Below are 14,436 nucleotides of genomic sequence, written 5' to 3' on the forward strand. Positions count from 1 at the left end.
TGTGAGTGTGTGTGTGTAAAGTCTCGAGCCTGATGGACAGCAGTGAGCTTTTGCAGGCATCTGAGCTTCAAGGCTTCTTCTTCTGTCTGACATATGTTGTCACATCCACATTAATTTTGAGAGCAATCATGCTGAATGGCAAAGAACCAAGGACAGGGACTGAACATCAGCCTGAGCATTTTGGACACGGTGCACCCATCCATCATTTCAGACCATACATACAACAACATTCATAGTGTGTGTGTTTACAAGGCCGCTGTGCACAAAACGCTGTTCTGTGCTGCTGTAGTTTAGAGGCTCATGTAACCCACTCACTTTTTTTCCCCTCCAGCCTCTGGGAGCCAGTGACTACCTGGAAATGGCGCGGCTCTTTGACACCGTGTTTATTCGCCATGTTCCCATGCTGACCCTGAGCCTGAAGGACCAAGCCCGGCGCTTCACCACCCTCATAGACAACTTCTATGACAACAAGGTGCTCCATCTATTTGATAACTTCAAACGGGGAATTGAAGGTTTGAGTCTTAAAGGGGAACTTCTATAGGCTCTATTTTCCATGTTTTTGTGTCTAAGTAACTAATGGGGACAACATTTGTGAAACTACAAAATTCCAAAAGAAATCAACTGAAATCAACTGCTCCTGTGAAGCCACTGACAAAGAGCGAAAAACAGCAAAACGTTCTCCTCGAACAGAAATCGTTTTTGGCTAAACCGTCGCTCCTCAGATTGATCCGACTTCATTTTGAGCATCCTGAGTTCTTCCTGAACGTCTACATATTTGTTTTGTGAAGAAAAAATGAAGAAATTGTTTTTTTGAGCAATCAGAAGAAATTGGTACCTCTACTTTCCTCAAGAAATGTTCCTGCCTTTTTACCATGACGGTCTATGAGGCTGTGGGTGTGTGTTGGTGGCGCATCTGTGCGTCCCACACCCAAACTATAACTCTGACAGCTTAAGCAGTCCAATGTGATTTCCAAATTATTTCTGAAGAGTGGCATTTGCAGCTTTAGCGTTTCCAAATGTATTTTTTGACAAATTTTTCTCTCCCTCTGCACTCTAGCGATGATGTCATCAACTGTAGCCTCTCCATAGGGTAACATTGGGGGGATTTTTTGGCGTGTTTTTGCCGCATAATTTGAAAACTGTTTGCCGAAACCCTTAGAAAAGTCACAGCACACTTGTCACAGCAGAAGCCGGTCGATTTGATACCTTTTTAGTGTATGTTTGACCAAAACTCTGGGAGGAGTAGTCGACCGGAAAAAAACCCCCAAGAAACGTAAGAATATAATCTAGGATTAAGCCCGGTGAATAGTATATAGTGCGCTCATTCAAGCACACTCAGTTAGCCTTATATTGAGCAAGAGCGCCGCAGAGAACCTTAAAACTGGCTGCAGTTATTCTCTATAGATTTTTTATAATTTGTCATGAATCAGTCAATGTCTTGCACCTACTACTGGTTTACTGAGTTATTGTTTTTCCCGTTATTCTGTCACACTTTCATGTGCAGTCATGCCCAGTCAACACAATATTTTTAGCGCATAAAATTACCTCTGCTCTGTCTGCGGCAGGTTGGAACAGCATTTTTCTTTAGGAAAACATGCTCTAGTATAGGATTTCCTCCTCTTTGACTGGCAGTAGTTACCAGAATGTTAGGATCCATTTGTATAGCCCAACTAGGCACAACTTCAGCCTGTCCGTACCTACTAGAGCTGCTATAATTAGTCCTCTAATCGATAAATTGATTGAGAGAAAAGTAATTTGCAACTATTTTTATAATCTATTTTTTAGTTCGACTAGTTTTTCATGCAAAGTGAGCAGAAAATGCTGTTTACAGTGTCTCGGATATTGAGATTTCCTCATTTTCTCTGTGTTTGATCATATTGAATTGAATATCTTTTTTTAACTGACAAAACAAGACATTCGAAGACATCACCCTGGACTTTGAGCAACTGGGGTGAAAAATATTCACAGTTTTTTATAGAATCGTTGATGAAAATAAGTTGGTGTCAGCTTTAATATTCAACAAAAGAAGTCTACATAAGCTGCATGAAGTGTTGCTCAACATTTTGTTGGCACAATTGGGAAATGCGCAAACACAAACTGATGTGTTTTTTTAAAAATAAAAATGTTTATATTTATAGTAAAATGTAATATTCATAGTTAAAAATAAGCTATGCTTTTTTTACTACAACAACTCATCCTGGCACTCTTCTCTCCAACTTTCTCACTTACATTTATGAGAGAATTCTCCATCTTTCCATAATGTTGTCACTCACTTATCATAACAATTTGAGCCTGTCGGAGGCAAAAACTGTGGAAGAATTATCCTATCTTTATTCAAGAGCGTAGATTTTCAGTTTGAGAGCATAATTTGTCTTTCTCGTGCTCAGATTTGATCTCCTCATGCTCACATTTTGCGCTCGCACTCAGATTTCTGCTGCTTTCTTTCAAAATGTGTGCGTGCACTTAAAAATCACATGCTTGTGCTCACATTTCTTCTTCTTGGACACAAACATTTTGCTCGCACTCAAATATGTTCTGTGCGCACTCAAATCTAAAGTCTACGCGCTCAGATCTCAACTCTGCGCTCTCCAAACTTTTGTGCTCGCACCCAGAACACGCACGTCCTCTCAGGTTGAGGTGTCTGCTCAGACTGAACGATGTCCCGCCCTGCACTTAAAATAGTGTGTTTCACCAGCCAATAGGGAGACAGCTAGATTGTGGCCAGGTCTTAGGTGCGTTCGCTCGCCCTTTTGAGCGCTCCGGAGGGGCGGGTATATGGTCTGTTTGTAAAACTGCTTCTCTCTTAAAATACACCAATTTACCATATTAGCCAGCTATTTGAATCGTCACCTATTTAAAACGCAGCATGTTTATGTAGAATTTATCTTAAGTAGTCCTAAAAAGAGTTATGGTAGTTTAGATTATATATATATTTTTTTCTATTATTATTTATATATATATATATATATATATATATATATATATATATTTTTTTTTTTTTTTTTTTTTTTTTTTTTTTTCATCTGTACAGTGGTGTCACGATAGACCAGTGGTGAAGGATGCTACCATCTGTTGCATTTTAAACCATGGGATGCCGGTTCGCATCCCGTCAGCCGCACTCTTGCTGCATGTCTTATTATGATTTAAAATTTTAATTGATAAATTAATGTAACAGTAATACAATCCGTGTAACCAGCTGATTCTCTTATTGCAACGTGTATCACCGTCCTATTTACGCGGTCAAAGCCAGGGGGCTCATAATTAGGCTAATGTTGGTAATACTTTCACTTTCAAGGAGACTTTGAGCAGGATTCGGAGCGCGGCAGCGAATGAATGGGAGACAGATGGATGGCCAAAGACCTCAAGTAAGTTCATTGCTAAATGTTGCTACAACTCAAAACACTTGTACTTATCAACATATATAGCGGGCCTTTGTCGGCACTAGGGACAGAAACTCATTATGAATGAAGTGACGTCAGCGGGGATTCCCTTCAGCTCGCGCATCATTATGTGTGCCGACCTGCCGCTGGTACGATCATACGTTGCCAATTATTGTACTTTCGTTGTACATGTTACAATGAAGGCCCGCTATATATGTTGATAAGTACGAGTGTCAAAATGATTACTGTACTGTTATTGAAACTACTGTATATGATCGATGTGTTTTGAGTTGTAGCAACATTTAGCAATGAACTTACTTGAGGTCTTTGGCCATCCATCTGTCTCCCATTCATTCGCTGCCGCGCTCCGAATCCTGCTCAAAGTCTTCTTCTTGTGAAAGTGAAAGTATTACCAACATTAGCCTAATTATGAGCCCCCTGGCTTTGACCGCGTAAATAGGACGGTGATACACGTTGCAATAAGAGAATCAGCTGGTTACACGGATTGTATTACTGTTACATTAATTTATCAATTAAAATTTTAAATCATAATAAGACATGCAGCAAGAGTGCGGCTGACGGGATGCGAACCGGCATCCCATGGTTTAAAATGCAACAGATGGTAGTGTACTTCACCACTGGACTATCGTGACACCACTGTACAGATGAAAAAAAAAAAAAAAAAAAATATATATATATATATGTATATATATATATATATATATATATATATATATATATATAATCTAAACTACCATAATTCTTTTTAGGACTACTTAAGATAAATTCTACATAAATATGCTGCGTTTTAAATAGGTGACGATTCAAATAGCTGGCTAATATGGTAAATTGGTGTATTTTAAGAGAGAAGCAGTTTTACAAACAGACCATATACCCGCCCCAACGGAGCGCTCAAAAGGGCGAGCGAACGCACCTAAGACCGGGCCACAATCTAGCTGTCTCCCTATTGGCTGGTGAAACACACAATTTAAGCGCAGGGCGGGACATCATTCAGTCTGAGCAGACACCTCAACCTGAGAGGACGTGCGTGTTCTGGGTGCGAGCACAAAAGTTTTGAGAGCGCAGAGTTGAGATCTGAGCGCGTAGACTTTAGATTTGAGTGCGCACAGGACATATTTGAGTGCGAGCAAAATGTTTGTGTCCAAGAAGAAGAAATGTGAGCACAAGCATGTGATTTTTAAGTGCACGCACACATTTTGAAAGAAAGCAGCAGAAATCTCAGTGCGAGCGCAAAATGTGAGCATGAGGAGATCAAATCTGAGCACGAGAAAGACAAATTATGCTCTCAAACTGAAAATCTACGCTCTTGAATAAAGATAGGATAATTCTTCCATAAAAAAACAAGCACTTTGGAAGTACATTGACTGTGCGTCAGTTTTCCTGACCTGGCTCCCTCAATACTGAACCAATTTCGAGAATTGTTGTCCCCATTAGTCACAAGGATAAATTGCGGTTGGGTTGCGGTTGAAAAATACCTTCCTCTGAAGTTCCCCTTTAAAAAAAAGCAGTGTAGCAGTAATTTTATGTTCTCAATGGGTTCTTTACCTGGGACCCCTCCCGAGTCAACTGCGAGGATGATGGGTCATTATAAAAATAGGTCCAAATTCAAGATTGATCAATTAATCGTTAAGCTTTTTAATTTAATTTGAATATGTTAAGCGCAAAGGGTTCCCTGGTGGCTCAGGGAAAATAAAGTGCCGACCATTAACCACAATGTGCCCAGTTTGTATGCAGCTACGGGCTTTTATTGTTCCTCTCTTTGCTGTTGATTATAGAATAAAGACATAAAATGCCCCGAAAAAAACAAAGGTAAAGTGCTTGATGACAGTAGTGACCACTGCAATTGATATGGTAAATTATTACATTAGTCACTACTCCAAAACGTATTATTACTGTATTATATTACCGCTGCATTGCACTGCCTTCAGTACAGTCTGAAGTTGCGTGCCAGCTTCATACTGGTTCACTTCCCATGAACTGTAATTTTGTGAATCATTTCTTTATTGTGTCAAAGAGGAAATTTGATTTTGTTAAAAAAAAAGTCGATATGCACTTAAATCTTCTGAGGGACTCAATAAAACTCCTTCAACTGTAGTAGTACTGTCAACAGTAGTAGCACTGTGATTTTAGGCAGTTACTGAATGAATGCTTAACTGCTCTCACTTAATATTATAATAATGATAATAATAATAATAATAATAATACCTTTATTCATATAGCACCTTTAAAAACAGTGTTCACAAAGTGCTTTGACAGAACAAGCATGAATAAAACTTGTGCAACAATGAAGAGGAAAAATTACCTCACAAGTTAAGAGGACCAACATCACGTGAATGCAAGTCTGTAAAACTGTGTTTTGAGAAGTGACTTAAAAGAATTGACTGATTCACCGACCCTTAGGTCCTCAGGCAGGGCGTTCCAAAGCCGAGGGGCCCTGATGGCAAACGCCCTATACCTTTAGTTTTGAGCCGCGACTTTGGAACAGCCCCTGACGTGCTTTAAAAGTGATTAGTAAAATGTTAACCCTCTATGGTACGGTGTTGCCCTCAGGGAACATACCCATTTTTGTCAAATTTCTACAATGCATGTTTTGAGTTATGCGATACTTTTAAAAAGAGGGAAGAGTATAGGGAACCATGAGCAATGCTTTAATTTGTCACATGCCTTCGTGGCCCTTTTCCATCTGGAAAAATATATATTCCTACTTATGGGTGAAAAAAACCTTCCTTTTTGATAGTTTCATACACTTAGACTGTTCAAGACATTCATTTCAATGGGTCGTTGGTTCAATGGTACAATGTTGCCTACAGGCAACATTCAGACAAGAAACTGGTTAAAAAAGTTCCTTTTATAATGTTTTAAATTTAAAATGTTATGTATTGTACCCTGTTGAAGCTAATGTATCTTTTACACATGTTTATTAAATAAAACTTTTAATTAAAAACTTTCTTTTTCACTTGTGCACCGTTATGGTACAATGTTGCCTATGGACAACAAACCCCAAAATCTTCCCAAAGTTTTTTTCTTCAGATTACGTTTATTTACTCTATTTTAAGACAAAAAACACTCCATAGAGGGTTAAAATCAATTCTAAAACGAACAGTGAGCCAGTGAAGAGAAGCTAAAATCGGAATAATGTGCTGTCGTCTGTAAAAACCATAGACTGTATAAAATGGTTAAAACCAGTAAGAAGCCAGCTGCTGCATTTTGAACCATTTGGAAGTGAGAGAGTGATTTGTGGTTTATGCTAGAAAGAAGTGAGTTGCAGTAATCTAATCTGGAGAATATGAGTGTATGTATGACTTTTTCCAAATCGGAGCAGGAAATGATTTTTTTGATTCTGGATATGGTTTTGAATTGAAGGAAACAGGACTGAACTACTTTATTGATATGTTTTTCGAAGTTGAGGTTTGAGTCAAAAACTACTCCTAGATTATGGGCGGTGGGTGTTACCCAGTTGGCATAGGGACCAAGTGAGGTTAGGATGGAGCTGGTGTGGGAATATAATATAATATAATATAATATAATATAATATTGATCACAGGAAACAGACATTTAATCATTAATGATATAGGAAGTGACCTCTATGAGTAAACTAGATGTTCCCCTGTGTTTTCTGACCTGTGTCTCAGGTGAGAGTGGTGTTGCTGGCGGCTTCTCCTTTAGATCGGCTGTTTGTCCACAGCGGAGGGGACAACGAGAGGGACAGACAGCTGCTGGATGACCTGGGCCTCAGCGGGGTAAAATTACATCTGCAGACAGACAAACACAACAAGATGAGTTAAGGTGTATACTGATATCATGTGAAACTAGAAGATCTAAGAATCTATAGAGCCATGTCGGGAAGTTGTTCAAAAAATGCTGCAAAGTTAGGCTATTTTGGTGATTTTCAAAGAGGTCAGTGACCTCCAGGATAATCACAGCCTCATGAAACTTTACAACCATAAACTAGAGACCTAGAGCATTCAGAGGACATGCAGCTTTCCAAGGTATATTGACAATAAGAGGGTTTCTCAGCATGGATTCTTCTATGTTGTTCCAAAGGTCTTGGGATATTGATGTGATATTCTGGAGGGTTTTTCTGACCATTTTATCCATTCTCGATATGAATAAAATTGCATTATTGAGCACCAAATGTGTGTAGCAAATGGTATCAACTCAAAGATTGCTGCAACAACTTCTGGGACACAGTTGAACATGGACTGGACTTTAGAAAGCGTACCCTAATGTTATGGCCCTTTATTCACCATAATAGGCTTATTAAGTCATCTTAATTAGATATTTTTGACCAGAACAACTTGACACATAGTGCTGAGCTTTAACTCAAATTCATCTTCAGGTTCAAATCTTTCAGATGATGTTCACCACTTCTATGTGGCATTTATTATTGACCTGCTATCTCCCCCTAAACATCCACTGCCCACAACCACCAAAAAGGTCTTTGGATAGTAAGAGGTTAAAACAGCAGAATAAAACATAATGTCCTTTCAGCAATGAATTCTCTTTAACTGACAGTTCAGGTCATATTATCATAAGCTGCACTTAAGTAAGGATAAGGCAGGCAATTTGTTAGTTATTAGTTTATTAGAGTGTGAATAACAAATCTATTAAAGGGGCTTTGCAGAATAATACACATAATTAAAACGTGTCTGCAGCAGCAAATAGTGGTTAATATTTGATGTAAACAATTAAACTGCTTTTTGGGGGGCTTGATAATAACTTAACTTAACGTGTCGGTATTTTTCATCAAAAACACTTGTTTTTCCTCACAAATATATTAATAACAATAACGATAATAATAATAATACAACTTAAAAAAAAATGTTTATTATTATTATAAATTGTATTTATTGATTTATTATTCATTGTTATTACATTTGACATTATTATGATTAATAAATTATATCCCTTTTATTTAGTAGTAGTAGTAGTAGTAGTAGAATTATTATCATTATTATTATTATTATTATTATTGATATAATAACAATTATATGTCAATGTGGTATTTGTTTTTTGGGGGGATTGATAACTTAACGTGTCGGTGTTTTTCATCAAAAACAATTGCTGCTTTTTATAGTTTTATTATTATTGTTATTATTATTAATACATGTTTGTATTATTATTATTATTATTATTATTATTATTAATAATAATAATAATAATAAATAATAGTAGTAGTAGTAGTAGAATTATATAATAATAATTAATTAATCAATAATGTTATTATTGTTATTATATATTTTTTATTTTTCAATTTTAGGTTCATACAAAAGTTTCCCAGAGAGTAAACCCCTATATCTTTTCTTTTTTTTTTCTTCTCTTCTTCTGAATGACTTAACTAATGTAAATGTTGCTGTGTCCTCTCTTCAGGCAGCTGCAGAGCAACTGACTCTGTTCACAGCCGAGGAGGAGATCTTTGCCTTCCAGAGGACCGTCTCCAGACTGATGGAGATGCAAACGGAGTCGTACTGGATGAAAGGAGACCGCAAGAAACACACCAACACCTAACATCCACTGCTGACTGCCTGATAATCATATATACCTCCAGACAAATCATTACCTCACCAACTAACTACTGACACTATGAGACTTAAACAGAAAAGACCCCTGAACAAACTATTATCCGCCGTTAATATATAACAAAACTCGACACCTGTTTTCGATCCGGACTTGACTTCTCTTCAGCTTGTGCATGTGTGTTTCTGTTTTGTCCTCTTCTAAAAGGTGTGCTCTCTCCCCCTTGTGGACTTTTTATTTAAAAGAACATGAAAATCTCCCAAACATGTGAGAACCACAAGACAAACAGGCGCTCACAGCCACCAAGTGTCCCTCAGAATAGCTGGCTACCGCCCTCTAGTGGCTGAATGTGAAAAAGGCTCCATATTCTCAGCCAGTTCTTGTTTTATGACACAATAACAGTCTCTGAGCATTGGATTAAAGGTATGCTATACAGGAAAAAATCTATAGACTCATACAAGAGTAATTCCTCTCAGTCATCATTTATGACCCACTACAGAAGCGTGTCTGCAGGGACTCTACTGTTCTACAAAGCCTAACTGCGGTAACTACATTTTGGTTGAAATTGAGTGATAACTAAAAATGAACTCCTTGATGTTTGTTTTATGTTGTGACAAAGTTTTAAATTTCAATTTTGCTTTATTTCAGAGAAATAATGATACAAAAATTGCAGTAACGACAAAATCCAACTCAAAACCACAGTGAGGCCTTGAATTTCTTCATTGTGTTGAATAGTGAAAACAAGAATAATAGAAATTATAAGTTTATTTGATAGGGAAAATATTATCTAGATAGTGATTAAGCGAAAAAGTGAGATTAAATTAAATTAAGATTAAAATATAACATTACTTTATCATATTAAGTCTAAAGTACAGACATCTTTGTATAGTTTTTAAACACTTAATACACTTATAACAAAATCAATTTGAAAATGTTTATTCACTGAAAACAAAATATAAAAGCTGAAAGAAGACAACAACATTGTAGTTACTGCACTCTGTTTGTGCATTACTATTAGAAGCTTTAACAGCAAAACCAAAGTGCAGTAACTACATTGTTGGGGGAAAAAAAAAAAGTTTCACCCTTTGCGTACCTACTGCAGTTAGGCTTTGTAGGGCAGTCTACCCCATGTCTGTATTTTCTCATTTCTTTTCATTTTGCTGCATTCAGACTGTTTCTGGGCATCAGCAATAGCAAACACTAAAACTTAAGTATAACAAGACGAATCGCCAAGCAGACGAACCTCAGTCCAAAACGAGAGTGAATCTGAGCCGGGGAGGAGCTTGACTGCCATGTTTATAAACAGCAAACAACAATTCCTGCATAGTATACCTTTAAACCTCAACACTATAAAACCTGGTATTATTTTAAATGTTATGCATGATATTATATGCAATGTATTTAATTCATTCCCAGGCTCAGTAGCTGTTAGATTAGTCTTTGAATTTGACTCTTTACTAAGATGGTTTGACTACAGTTTCTATTGCTTACACTGAATAACTTGGAAGGGGGAATATGTCTTCTTGCATTATTGCAGGCATTAGAGTACACATCTGCAAGCTGCAGTAAAACACTTCAGGATAATGAAATTATCAACACAAACAACTGTAAAGGGGTTTGGGATTATTGAAACAAGACATTTCAGGAACTTTTTTTATATGCACATGGACATAAAAGAAACACGCACAAAACATCCTTTCGGGTGCTAGGCATAGCAGTTTATTTTGATTGCAAAGATGACGAAATGTGAAACAAAAGTGACAATTTTTGGTCACATTTTTTTCCGCATATGGTTTTTACATCTTAGGAGCCTCACCTAGATTTTTTTTTCTTGCTTTTTTTTTAATGGGACAAAAATAAATAAATATTTGAGCCATGACGAAATATTTTAAACTGCACAAAACTGCAATTATTATATAGGTATTAGGGGTGTGTAGCGATGTACCAGTATTGATGATAACGATGATATTTAAATAATAAAATATTGAGAAAATGTTAATAATACATAATCTCATGTTTTTTCTGCATTTTCTGTTTCTTTCCATTCTTGCTCTGTCTTTCATTTTGTGGGGCATTCATTTGCTGAATAAAGTGTTCATATTATTTATAAATAAGGTAATAATTGTGTAATTGTGAATTCTGTTAGCCATGATAACTATATAGTGATAATCTAATATTGCGACAACTGTTATGGATATATAATGATTTCTGTAGCAGTGTGTTTTTCTGATCCTCGCTCCAAATTGATATGAAAAACATTTTGTCCTCCAAAATATTTAAGCTGCAATATAATTTAAAGGATAATCTTATTATTGGTAGACAAACTAACACCTTTCTAGTTTTATATCTGTATTTTAGTTACAATTAAAGGGCAGGTTGAGATTTTTCAGTCTGTGGTGTTTTGGCAGTTCTTCCTGTGTGCCAGTAGGTGGCAGCAGAGGGCAACTATTTGCTACAAGGTTTGTTATTGCGTCCATCGAAGGATGAGGTCATCCTAGTGCACCACTCCAGCCTGGACCAGCCCACCCTGACGACTACAGTCAGAACAGTGAGCAGCACCTACAGTATCCAAGCCAAGAGTGTTATATAAGACACTGTTTGCAGTGAGCAGCATAGTACAAAAACACCAGATTAAATGTGAAATCTCATTATAATTAAGAGACAGTAAATGGCTTAGTGCGTGTGCAGGTGTGTGCACTGATGCATACACATGATGTGTATCATTAAAAAGCACTTGAGTCGGTAGCAAGGCCTCGAGTCTATCCCACCATAACTCTCAATTAAAGGAAAATCAATCATGCCCTATGTGGAGGCCCCTAATCCAATCAGAGCATTATGCTGTTTGGGGGGAAACATCACACACAAACAGAGATGGCCGCCGCGCTTTGAGATTGTCTTAATTGGATGATTCACGCTGGCTTAGAGGGGTGGTCGCAGTCTCCATCCTCTCTGGACCGAAGTCTTGATACCCCATGCTGATGAAGGGGAGATGGAAAACACTTCACCTTTTGTCTCTTTCTCCTTTTGTCATTTAAAATGGGAACAGAAATGGACAAAAATAGGAATATTTCGCGTTATATTTAGGATAACAAAAAATAAATAAATAAAAAATGCTCTTCTTTTCTCTTATTTTCTTCTTTAACATATATCACTCCTTTAGCGATGACAGTTAGCTCTTGAGGTTATGTACTTACTTGATTCCTGTGGTCTAAGTCTAGTACCATCAGGTTGAATGCACTTATTGTAAGACGCTTTGGACAAAAGCGTCAGCTAAATGACATGTAATGTAATGTAATGTAATAACTCACAAGATGTCCTAAAATATACATTAAAGTCTTGTTTTCAGTAGGTCTGGTCTGAGAGAGCACGTACAAGTGTGTTGCTCCAACCTGAAAGAGGTTATGAAGTGTCGGGTTAAATGAGTCCAGAAAAAGAAAGATAATACAAAGTGATCTGGGCTGTGTGTGTGCATGAGTGTGTTCTTGTGTAACACTATTGTGGCCCTCAGAGGGGCGTCTCGGGTGAGGCTGGCTTATCTTGGTGCAGCATAAATTAGCCAAATGCCAGAGATACTGCAGCCGGGCATTGAAGGGGACACGTCTGACGCTTATTTTGTCCCACATGACACAGATAGACACATGTTGAACTCAGTCAGGACAGATGGAAAAAGTACATATCGACCTACTATTTTAGAAGTGCAGGTGGGTGTCTGTACCCAGATGAAAAGTTAAATATAAGTCAGTGTTGTGAGCTATACAAACAAACTTAAAATCATGTAAACAGTCTATAAGGTTTGGAAAAATAATGGTGTGCTCAGTAGGATGCTGGTTACTGCAAGTAAAAATATGCAATTTCACCTTATTTTGGTCCATTATTATTACCATATGTGCGTAGGAAAATATGGAAAAGCTAGAGCAGATAATAAATGAACAGCAAAGACTTGCTGAAAGAAGTCAACTGGGGACCAATCTGGGAAAAGTCATTCAGTTAGTTTTGATGCTCTCCACATTGATTTTACATTCATTTGGCTTAGGGGGTGCTCAGAATGTCTTATTATGGCAGGGAAAATCCTGGATAAGGAGAAACGAAAACCAAAAAACTGTACTTCAGGCAGTCCTGTGAACAAAGAAAGGAGCAATGTGGAATTTAATTATTTAAAAAAATGTTATTAGTTATATGGCTCAGTCACTAGACAATCAAAAAACTGTTTCAACCATTGCAGGTCTTTTACTCATTGGTTGAAGAGGAAACAAGGATTTTTAAGAAAATATATCAAAATATCTCAGTCTGATACAGTTGGCTACATACAGTATTTCTGCACACACACAAACACACACTCAGACATCCTGACCTCTCCGTGTACATCCAGCGAGCAGTTAACTCTATAGTTCTCTGCAGGAGCCAAACTGCTGCATCAGGTATTCTCTTTGATGTGAAGCAGGGAACAAAAAGCATCAAACAATATGTGGTACGTGTAGCGACTATCCGCCTGTAATCCTGTACAGTACACACTCCAGACTGCTGCTGTAATTTGTGTGTGCTGTACCAATCTGCCTGGTTAAATGTGTATCAGTGAATGCAGTAATGAAAAATCATATGATGATAAATATATATATATATATATATATATATATATTATGAACACTCTCACAATGATGAAGATTTGCATATGTTTTTACTATTGTCCATGTTGCAAGTTTGTGGACCAATATCCAAAATCAGCTTAGGCCATTTCATATTTATTTAAAATGTATACCTTTACCTGGATTACAATTCTTCCATGATATTTAATTAAATTATTTTAGAAAAATTGGATTGAAATATTAAGCTCAATAGAGAACAAACCTGAATCTAGGTTTCCTAAAAATAAAAATAAAAAGTGTCATATAAAGCTAAATACCCTCTACCTGTTTTCTATTTCTGAATGCATTGGTACTGTGAATGTGAACCTGAGGTTATATTATTATGTTATGTTGTTGTGGGTTGTGTGTATTATTTTGCATGTATTCAATAAAATAAAAGTTTTTGCCAAAAAAAAACAATAACAATATGATATCCTAGAACAATATACAAAAAATAAAATAAAATATGCATTTAAGCACCACATACACAGAAAAAATCCATGCAGTACTATTATAGTGATACCTTGTTATGGTCAGCTGTGAACGCGCATTCCTGCACTGAAACCGCGAGCACGCGCATCTGGACGCGCACCTTGCACGGGAGGCAGCCTTGGAAACAAAGACGACATGGAAGAGGCTGTTTTGATATAGAAGAGGAGGAGGAGGTGGAAGAGGAGGAGGGGGAGGGAGGTCCAGAGCATCACTTACAGGATGGAGGACCAGCTAGGATTTCTGCCCTTATCTCTGGCTAATAAACGACATGACGTCATCCTGAACGAAGTTGAACGGGCTCCAGAAAGGGGGCGTGGCCTTAGCGCCGTGACAGACGTGACTGACAACCTGGTCCGCTGATTAAAGGCACAATGAGCCATTACAATGAAGCAACAAGAGGGATG

At 37.3% G+C, this 14,436-nt stretch overlaps 1 protein-coding gene across 2 annotated transcripts in view; it reads left to right on the top strand.

The window, feature by feature from the left end:
• Positions 1 to 11,040, top strand: part of afg1lb (AFG1 like ATPase b) — a 57,308-nt gene extending 46,268 nt beyond the window's left edge. The window contains exons 11-13 of one of the 2 annotated variants that reach the window (XM_059356214.1): positions 332 to 472; positions 7,034 to 7,141; positions 8,772 to 11,040. In XM_059356214.1, coding sequence (XP_059212197.1) covers positions 332 to 472; positions 7,034 to 7,141; positions 8,772 to 8,909 — 387 coding nt within the window. In that variant the 3' untranslated portion in view covers positions 8,910 to 11,040. The remainder of the gene's footprint in view (positions 1 to 331; positions 473 to 7,033; positions 7,142 to 8,771) is intronic. The other variant, XM_059356215.1, reaches the window with a different exon arrangement.
• The last annotated feature ends 3,396 nt before the right edge of the window (positions 11,041 to 14,436 follow it).

This window comes from Centropristis striata, chromosome 18 (assembly GCF_030273125.1).
Source record: "Centropristis striata isolate RG_2023a ecotype Rhode Island chromosome 18, C.striata_1.0, whole genome shotgun sequence".
Taxonomy (NCBI): domain Eukaryota; kingdom Metazoa; phylum Chordata; class Actinopteri; order Perciformes; family Serranidae; genus Centropristis; species Centropristis striata.